Source organism: Panthera uncia, chromosome B4, assembly GCF_023721935.1.
Source record: "Panthera uncia isolate 11264 chromosome B4, Puncia_PCG_1.0, whole genome shotgun sequence".
In the NCBI taxonomy this organism is placed as follows: Eukaryota; Metazoa; Chordata; class Mammalia; order Carnivora; family Felidae; genus Panthera; species Panthera uncia.
The window spans coordinates 42,995,562-43,006,208 of NC_064809.1; the positions used below are offsets into that span (position 1 = coordinate 42,995,562).

At 41.7% G+C, this 10,647-nt stretch overlaps 1 protein-coding gene across 4 annotated transcripts in view; it reads right to left on the reverse strand.

The window, feature by feature from the left end:
- CLEC1A (C-type lectin domain family 1 member A) overlaps positions 1-6,848 on the reverse strand; it is a 34,261-nt gene extending 27,413 nt beyond the window's left edge. For 3 of the 4 annotated variants that reach the window (XR_007456593.1, XR_007456592.1, XM_049625058.1), the window contains exon 1: positions 5,992-6,847. Coding sequence is in view for 1 of the 4 variants with exons in the window: in XM_049625058.1 (XP_049481015.1) it covers positions 5,992-6,106 (115 nt within the window). In the remaining 3 variants the exon portion in view is untranslated. Of the gene's footprint in view, positions 1-5,991 lie in introns of all 4 variants that reach the window. The other variant, XR_007456594.1, reaches the window with a different exon arrangement.
- Between the last annotated feature and the right edge of the window lie 3,799 nt (positions 6,849-10,647).

Genomic DNA, 10,647 nt, shown 5'->3' on the forward strand with positions numbered 1-10,647 from the left:
ATCGGCTCTCCTCATCAATGTACGGAAAACAAACGGTTGCCAGACGGGAGGCAGGTGACGGGGTGGGCAAAATGAGTAAAAGAGAGTGGGAGGTACAGGCGTCTAGTTATGGAATGAATAAGTCAAGGAACGGAAGGGACAGCATGGGAAACACAGTCAGTGCGATTGCCATATGTGCCGATGGATGGCAGCTACACTTGTGGGGAGCAGAGCATGAACTTGTCAAATCACTAAGTTGCACAGCTGAAACCGATGAAACATTTTGGGTCGACGATACTTCGCTTAAATAATAATAATAATAGCCTTCCAAGCCTACCATCTTGCTTGATGTTAAATAGGTATGCCTTAAAGATTTGTTGGATCAGTGAGATGTGATTTATGCCATGGAACATAAGTGACACTTTAGTTGAGGAAGGGAAGCTAAAAAGCTAGAAAAAATTGAGAATATTGTAATGAACGTAAGCAGCGGTAAAGTAGAACATAAATGTATCATTAAAGTGTTTTATGTTTTTTTCTTAAACCCTAATATGTCTTCAGGTTCTTTTGATAGGTTTATAGTCTTCTGTTGGAACGTTGGCCTATCAGAGGAAGCATGATGAAAACACACAGGAGGGAAAATGCTGGGATTCTTCTTCTAGGGATGGAATACGTTCATGCAAATAAAATGCCTCACTAGACTCTTAAAAATAATAATAATAATAAATAATTTTCAAATGCACTTGCGCAAAGTCATAATACCTCAGATCTGACACTTGATCTTTTCTCTTTACAGCTAACTCCTCAAAAAGAGAAAATATTTAAAAAGGAAAATGACAAATGTTTATTTTCCTATTTAACTAGGTTCCTTCCAAAGTCCTGGTATTAAAAATTACCAATAATCTATTTTTCTTCTTATTGCTAAAACAATAAATTGTTTTTAGCCTTCCTTTTGCTTGCATTTTTCTGCAATATTTATTATTTAAAAAAATTTATTTCTGAGACAGAGAGAGAAACAGAGCATGAGTGGGGGAGGGGCAGAGAGAGGGGGGTACACAGAATCCGAAGCAGGCTCCAGACTCCGAGCCATCAGCACAGAGCCCCACGCGGGGCTCGAACTCACAAACCATGAGATCATGACCTGAGCCAAAGTCGGTCGCTCAACCGACTGAGCCACCCAGGCGCCCCTATTATTTATTATTTTTAAAATTCACCATTGACTTTTCCATTTCTCTTGAAGTTATTGTTTTTTGGCTTCCTTAATGTCTCTCTCTCTCCTGGTCCACCTCTGCCACTGTTTACCGTTCATTATTAGTAGCTTTTATTGGAACGTCTCATCCATCCTGCCCCTGATTCTCTCCTCGGAACTCTATTCCTTTGGGTTTTTTTGTCTTTTCATTTTCCATTCTCCTTCTCAGTGACCTTGCTCATCCTCAGAAAGTTTAATTCTAACCAAGATGTCAACAATTCTCACATACATATGTAGCTCAGAATCCTTACTTGCAACCCACTTGCAACACATCCAAGTGTCTGGGCAACTCCAACTGCCCGGAGTCTCTACCCCAATTGTTGTCAACACCATCTACAGAACATCGGTGGAAACTAATCAACCTGTGTTCTTTCTTTCCTTGTCTTTTCCACTTGTAACCAGTCACCAACTCTTTAAACTCTATCTCCTCAGCGTCTGATTCCCCCTTCTCATTCTCACACTACTTCAGTTTAGGTTCTTCTAATCTCACACTTAGCTAATGCTAACTACCTAGGTATTAGCTCGTGCAGTTTCGTACTCCTGCAATGCATCTACCTCCTTGCAGCCTAGATGGTTTTCTAAAAACACAAAACTGATTATGTTACTCCCTGTTTAAATCCTTCTGTGAGCTTGTTGTACTGAATTGGAATGAAAATACCTCAATATGACATAATAGGCCCTTTTAAGCTTTCCATACTAGCTCTTGTCAGCTTCCCCTCTCTCCAACTCTACCCATCAGCCAGAACGCAGTGCTCATAGATTTCTGAAAACACAAAGTTACTTATGCCCTCCATGGCTTTTCTGTCATGTGTCTGTCTGCCTATCATGCCCCTAACCCCTTAAACCCTCCCAGCTTTGTTTTCATATGATGTGGAACTTTCTTTCTTCCTTCCTTCCTTCCTTCCTTTCTCTTTCTTTTTTTTTTCTTTCTTTCTTTCTTTCTTTCTTTCTTTCTTTCTTTTCTTCCTTTCTTTCTTTCTTTCCTCAAGTTAGTTAACATACAGCTCAGTCTTGGCTTCAGAAACTGAACCCAGTGATTCATCTCTCATATATGACACCCAGTGCTCATCCCAACAAGTGCCCTCCTTAATGCCCATCACCCATTTAGCCCATCCTCCCACCTGTCACCCCTCCAGCAATCCTCAGTTTGTTCTCTGTGTTTAAAGAGTGTCTTATGGTGTGCCTCCCTCTCTCTTTTTATCTTATTTGTCCTCCCCTTCCCCTATGTTCATCTGTTGGCTTTCTCACATTCCGCATACGAGTGAAATACCTCTGTCTTTCTCTGAGTGATTTATTTTGCTTAATGTAATACCCTTCAGTTCCATCCATGTCGTTGCAAATGGCAAGACTTCATTCTTTTTTGTTGCCAAGTAGCATTCCATTCTGTGTATAAACCACAGCTTCTTTATCCATTCAACAGTTGATGGACATTTGGGATCTTTTCATAATTTGGCTTTTGGTCGATAGCCAATATCAACAAATTGGTTGATAGTGGTTGATAGAGCTGCTATAAATATTGAGGTGCATGTTCTCCTTCAAGTCAGCATTATTGCATCCTTCACAATTGCATCAAAGACCATAAAATACCTAGGAATAAACCTAACCAAAGAGGTAAAAGATCTGTATACTGAAAACTATAGAAAGCTTATGATAGAAATTGAAGAAGACACAAAACTTTAAGTTTCCTCATAAACAGGGATCATATTATATTTGCTATTACTTTGCAATATTGTATTTAGCATACCTTGCAATATGCCTGGCATGACATAACCTTGAACATAAGTTTTTAGAAAGAAGGTATGAGGACATTGTCTTTCACTTTTACTTTTTATCTTCTGAATTGTTTAGCATTTTTTAAGATGAACATAACTTTTATACTGAAAAAATGAAAATAGAGGAAATAAACGAGTGGACATAATTTATTTTTATTGATTTTAGAGAAAAAAATTAATTTTCCAATCATAAGAATTTAAATCTTCTGCATTGCCAAAATATTCCTGGAGTGAGTTTTGCTCTGGTATTTTTCCCCTTCTCCTCCTCCTCCTCCTTCTTCTCCTTTTTTTAATGTTTATTTTTGAGAGAAAGAGAAACAGAGCATGAGCTGGGGAGGGGCAGAGAGAGAGGGAGACAGAATCCAAAGCAGGCTCCAGGCTCTGAGCTGTCAGCACAGAGCCCAATGCAGGTTCGGATTCACAAGCCGCGAGATCATGACCTGAGCCGAAGTCGGATGTTTAACCAACTGAGCCACCCACATGCCCTTCCTTTGCTCTGTTATTTTTAATAGTAAAATTACATCAGATCATTTTCCTAAGAAATAATTAAACTTCAACAGTGACATCCCTTTAAATATTTGCATTAACACAAGGTAAAAACGAAGTATCATACATGAAGGGCAAGATAACTATTTTCAGAGGTTTGCCTTCAAGACACTTCTTTGTAACCTCTACTCCTACTGTTTCAGTTTCCCCTTCTAATGGAAAGGTTGCCAGATGTTTCACTGTTTTATCCTGCCCCACCTACCTCTCCACCCCCTAGCTCGGCAGAACTTATTTGTACACCCTGTTCCTGATTATGCTGATCACTAATCTTTGTGAGTTCCTGGCTCTAGTTAAAGATGAAAAATGAAGTTATACACAAGCCACTTAAAACCACAGCCCTAAAAGCTGATTCTTCACAGGATTTGTTGGAGGAAAACATATCGGATGGTTCAGCTCATAATCGGTGACTACAGAAACTGACATCCCAAAGTTGTCACTTTGCTTCACATCAAGGAGGCTAGAAGTCCCCAGTATCTTCTTACAACTTAGTAGATAGTGTAGTAGAAAGAAAACAATAAGATAAAGTCACATTAGTGAGTCTCGGTGGTGATCATTCAATGAGCAGAAACTGAATGGAAAGGTTTAATAGAGGAAAGGAAGAAAACCTCAAAGTTATTTGATAAAGGAGAAGTGGAAGGGAACGGTGAAAAAGTATGTGTCCAGATTTATAGAAGTGAAGAAAACCTGAGTGTGGCCAAACGAGAAGGACATACTACGATCCTGTCACTGATTAAGAATCTTTCTGATGCAGGGGCGCCTGGGTGGCTCAGTCGGTTAAGCTTCCGACTTCGGCTCAAGTCATGATCTCACTGTCTGTGAGTTTGAGCCCCGCGTAGGGTTCTGTGCTGACAGCTCAGAGCCTGAAGCTTGTTTCAGATTCTGTGCCTCCCTCTCTCTCTGACCCTCCCCGTTCATGCTCTGTCTCTCTCTGTCTCAAAAAGAAAAAAAAAAAGAAAAAAAAAGAATCTCTCTGATGCAGACTAACACAAAAATGTTAAACAGAACACTTAGGAATTCTCAAGGAATGGCATACTGAAAAGAAACACACAGGTATGTCTGTGGTATGCCAAGGACTTTACATAACTTCTCAACCTTAAACCCCAGCCACTCTATAAAATAGAAGTTTCATATACACAAGTGCTTAAAATACTTTGAGGCACACAACGCTCACTGTATACGTGTTTACTGTCGCTAACATTTTATAAATGAAGGAATTGAGGCCCCAGAATACTTAAGTGACTTGTCCAATACCCCAGTCTGTAAGCAGCACAGCTGCTATTGGAACCTGGCTCTGGGGCACCCGGGTGGCTCCGTCGGTTAAGCGTCCCACTTCGGCCCAGGTCATGATCCTGCCGCTTTGTGGGGTTCGAGCCCCACATCGGGCTCTGTGTTGACAGCTCGGAGCCTGGAGTCTGCTTCAGATTCTGTATCTCTCTCCCTCTCTGTCTCTCTCTCTCTCTCTCTGCCCCTCCCCTGCTTGCACTCTGTCCCTCTGTCTCCTATAAATAAATATTAAAAAAAAAAAAAAACAAACAAACAAAAAAGAACCTGTTTCTGGGTTACACTGTGAGGTCTTTCCACTAGAACTCGTCACATTCCACCTTACATTGACTGAGTTGCCCAGGATATAAGATCCTTCTCTCTGTATATGAATTCTATGGACTGAAAAAAAATATTTTTATTGCTATGTCAGAAAATGAGTTATTGGAAATAGAAGCATAAGGTAGAAGCTTAACTAAGGTAGAAATGTAACTAAGATTAAATATTTTTATAATTCACTTCAACCATCTCAGTAATATTCTGGTAGTAAGCAGAACAAAAGGGAAGGGAATGGGATGTTATTGCATCTGAGGCCGCTATTTAGATCATCGAATCACCGAATTAAGCTAAGGGGACCTTAGAAAGCATTTACTTTAATCCCACCTCATCTCACAGATGATAAAAACCAACACCTGAGGTTGACATGACTCTCCCGAGGCCTCACAACTTCAAGATGCAGAATTATGACAAAATACCCAGGTTGCTGTGTCTGCTGGGAAAACTCCTTCTAAAGCCACGAGTCCCAAACCAGTGAATTCCCAGATCGGATTGCAGATGGTAAATAGAACAGCATTGGATTTGGCCTTCATGGGAAGCCGGGAAAGAGAAGGAATGCTGCTTTAATTCTACATACAATCTCACCTTTGTTAAACACAATACACCCTTAACTGCAAACCACTGTGCTCACGATAGAATCTTAGAAAAATAAACATCTTTGTTCGTACTGAGCTTAGTTTTTCAGACGTTCATATACGAGGCACACAAGTTGTGGAAAGTGCACAGTGACAGGTAATTATCAATCATGGAAACGCTTTCTCTTTCCCTCATGTGGCGCATTCCCCAGAGAGAGAGCTCATCCCAGGCATCGCCCAAGGGTCTTGCCAATTTGCACTCCGGGAGGCAGAGTACCTTTGCGTCCGGCCTCTGGCTGCTGGGTTGGAGACGAGGCTCGAGAATGCACACTCACGACGGTGTCCCCATCGTCGTCCAGCATGTCCCTTGTGCTGCTGTACTTGGCCTGCATCTGGATTCCTGCAGGGATGAGGCTGGGCCGCAGTTTGATTGCACCCAAGCTGCGTGGCTTCTGCGAGCACCACAGGAACTACTGCACTGAAAGTCATTCCTGATGTTCTTCTATCCCAGCGAGTAGCAGGGGAAGCCTCTGGCTCCAGTTCCTGCCTGGAGAGGCCCAGCCCCTCTCCTGGGAACTTGTACGCGGAATGCCAAATTGCTCAGGCAGAGGGGAAATAGCATGTGTTTTTCATTTGGGCGGTCTCCGTCTGAACAATTTTCGAAGGGTTGCACTTCTCGGATCCCTTTTGTTCATTTATTTATAATTCCTGTGTAAGTACAGTGCAAAAAAAAGGGGGGGGGGGCAAGACCTTATAATCACACACAGATTCCTTCAGGCTCTGCAGAGTAATAATCGGCCGAAGAGATACGTATCACCTGTTTCTTATCTACCATACACTCACTGAGTCACTTAGATGAAGGTTGACTTCTGTGCCTTTACGAAAAGAGAACAGACCACAGGACCTCCCTCTTCCGCGAGGGCATATTGTGTAGTATGAAATGTCATATACGTGGGATGTCATCACGGAAACTATTTCGAGAACATCTCATTGATTGTGCTTTTCCATTTTACAGAAAAGGGAGATTGAAGTCCAGTGAGCTGAAGGAAGCGGTTGTTGTAAAGTCACATAGCTAGTTAGGGACAGTATTAGCTTTACAAGTGTTCCCCTATTGGACTTCTCCAGAAACAAAGGAACTGGCAGGCGCCATTTCCCTCCCCCGCCCCTCAACATAAACAGCAACCACCTGCAGGAACCAGTGCCGTGCTGACATTCCCTACCTAACTTGCTAATACACACCACCAGCCCCCACCCCCCACCCCCCCATCTTCCCATGCTGCTTCAGAAGATCTGCCCTTTCCAATTATGCTTGCCTCAGTCTTGGCACTGCAGGTCCCCTCCCCCCCAGAAGACCAGAGCAAACCTTGCCAACGCCCAGTCTACCGCCCCACAGGTTTTGCAGGGTCCCGGGCCAGTTTTGGCAGTCAGAGTGGTGGCAGTGGGTCCCACAGAGGCCTGGCAGGCACCTTATTGAAACTGTGTGCCCTGCCCATACATGCTTTGCAGATCTGGCTTTGTAAAGGCGGTGGTGGCGGCAGGTCTCATTTTGCAAGCAGACCAGCATGCGCCTTACTAAAACTGTGGATCCTACCCTGGCCAGTCCCATGTCTGTGGCAGTGGCATGCCTGTTCCAAAAAACTCTTGGGCATAGCCCATTCAAATTGGGGCCACAAGGCTGGCAGTGTGCAAGCAGCCCCAATAGGGGCCAGCATCACTCCAAAGTGACTCCTGCCCTGGGATGAGAGGAAGATAAACACACATGCCAGTTAGAGGGCTGCCCCAGCAGTGGGCTGGGGGCACACTGCGGGTTAGATTGTAGGCTCCACTCACCAAAGAAAACTTCTTAGGGGACACTACAGGGAAAGTGCCCTGCAATTTGCTACTACTGCATCTCTGGCAAATGCCTGGTCAGACTCAGCTCGAACCCAAGGTGGCCCCAGACTGGTCCACTAACACCACAGAGACAAAACACTGCCTCAAACATGGAAAGAAAACCACTGCAGATGACTGGACTGAAAGAAAAGCAGTCAAGACTCAACAGCAAAGCCCACACAGCACACATAGGAGATACCCCTGAAGCCCAGGTTCAAGAAAAGGAGATGTAGCTGGCTTCCCTAACACACAGAAACAGACAGAATTAGACAAAGTGAGGAGACAGGAATATGTCCAAAATGAAAGAACAGGACAAAACTACAGCAAGAGATCTAAGCAAAATGGATATAAGTAATATGCCTTAGAGAGAATTTAAGTAATAATCATAACTTCACTCATAGGACTTGAGCAAAATGTGGAGGGTATCAGTGAGACCCTTAAAGAGTTTAAAAATAACATATCAGAGATGAAGAGCATAATAAATGAAATTAAAAATAAACTAGATGGAATAAATAGCAGCCTAGAGGAAGCAGAAGAACAAATTAGAGACCTGGAGGACAGAATAATGCAGAGCGGTTGAGCTAAGCAGGTGAGAGAGGAAGGAAAACACGCAAAATGAGAATAGACGTAGGGAACTCAGCAACTCCATCAAGTGTAATAACATTTCCATTGTAGGGATCCCAGAAGAAGAAGAGAGAGAAGGTTTTACAGAAAATTTATTTGTAAAAATAATAGCTGAAAACTTCCCTAGTCTGGGGAAGGAAACAGATATCAAGATGCAGGAGGCAGAGACCCCATCAAAACCAACCCAAGGAGGTCCACACCAAGATACATATATACATACATAGTAATTAAAACGGCAAAGAGTAGTGAAAAAGAATTTTAGGAGCGGAAAAAGGGGAAGCCTATAAGGCCATCAGAGGATTTTTCATCAGAAACTTTGCAGACCAGAAAGGAGTGGCATGATACATTCAAAGTGCTGAAAGAAAAAAAATCTGCAGCCAAGAATTCTCTATCCGGCAAGGATATTATTCAGAATATAAGGAGAGATAAAGAGTTTCCCACACAAACAAAGGCTAAAGGAGTTCATGATCACTAAACCTACCTTACAGGAAATGTTAAAGCAGAGTCTTTGAATAGGAAGGAAAGGCCATAAGTAACAGTTAGAAAATAGGAAGCACAGACAGTAAAAAGAAGTATATCTGTAAAATGCAGTCAAGGGAGTCACAAAATAAAGATATAAAGTATGACACTATATACCTAAAACGTGGGGAGGAAAGGAGTAAAGAATGGGTTCAAAGTTAAGTGACCATCAACTTAACATAGACTGCCATATACAGAAGGTGTTATATACAAGCCTAATGATAAGCACAAATAAAAAACCAGTAATAGATAAGCAAAAAATAAAGAGAAAGGAATCTGAGTATACCACTAAAGAAAATGAGCAAACTGTGTGAGAAGAGAGCAAGAGGATAAAGAATCAGAGAGCTACAAAAATAACCACAAAACAAGTAACAAAATGGCAATAAATATATACGTATCAAGAATTAATGGGGCACCTGGGTGGCTCAGTTTGTTAAGCGTCGGACTTCAGCTTAGGTCATCATCTCATGGTTCATCAGTTTGAACCCCGCATCAGGCTCTGTGCTGACAGCTCAGAGCCTGGAGCCTGCTTTGGATTCTATGTCTCCCTCTGTCTGTGCCACTCCCCTGCTCGCACTCTGTCTATCAAAAATAAATAAGCATTTAAAATTTTAAAAAAAAATTACGTTGAATGTAAATGGACCAAACATTCCAATCAAGAGACATAGGGTGATAGAATGGATTAAAAAAAAAAAAAAAAAAAGTACCCATCTATATGCTGCCTACAAGACACTCATTTCAGACCTAAAGACAACATGCAGATTGAAAGTGAGAGGATGGGGAAATATTTATCATGGAAATGTATCATGGAAGAAAGCCAAGGTAGCAATATTTATATCAGACCAAATAGACTTTAAAACAGAGGCTTTAACAAGAAACAAAGAAGGACACTATGTGATTATTAAGGGGACAATCCAACAGGAAGATACAACTGTAAATAGTTTTGCATACAAAAGGGGAGCACCCAAAGACATAAAAGTTTTGCATACAAAAGGGGAGCACCCAAAGACATAAAAGACATAATAATCAGGGCTCCTGGGGGACTCAGTTAAGAATCTGACTCTTGATTGCCACTCAGGTCATGAGATGAAGCCCCGTGTCAGGCTCCACACTGGGCGTGGAACTTGCTTGAGATTCTCTCTCCCTCTTCTTCTGCTCCTCTCCCACTCATGCTCTCTCTCTCTCTCTCAAAAAAAATACAAGTTAACAAATATTAATAATGCTAAATAAATAAATAAATAAATAAAACAGTTAAGAACAGGTAGAACTAATTGATAGCAATACAATAATTGTAGGGGACTTTAAGACCCCCCACTTACATTAATAGATCATCTAAAAAGAAAATCAACTAGGAAACAGTGGCTCTGAATGGCACACTGGGCCATATGGATTTAACAGATATATGAGAACATTCCATCCTAAGACAACAGAATACACATTCTTTACAAATGCACATAGAGCCTTCTCCAGAATAGATCACATATTAGACGATAACACAAGTCTCAGCAAATTCCAAGTGATCAAAATCATACTATGTATCTTTTCTGACCAGAGTGTAATGAAACTAGAAATCAAAGAAAAATATGGAAAAACCACATATACATGGAGGTTAAATAACATACTACTAAACAATGAAGGGGTCAACAGCAAAAAAGGAAATTAAAAATTACATGCAGAGGGGGTGCCTAGGTGGCTTAGTTGGTTAAGTGCCTACTTTGGCTCAGGTCACGATCTCGTGGTTCATGAGTTCAAGCTCTGTGTCAGGCTCCGTGCTGACAGCTGGGAGCCTAGAGCCTGTTTTAGATTCTGTGTCTCCCTCTCTGTCCCCCTGCTACTCCCTCACTCATGCTCTGTGTGTGTGTCTCTCTCTCAAAAATACAATAAAAATTAAAAAATAATTACATGGAGCAAAATGAAA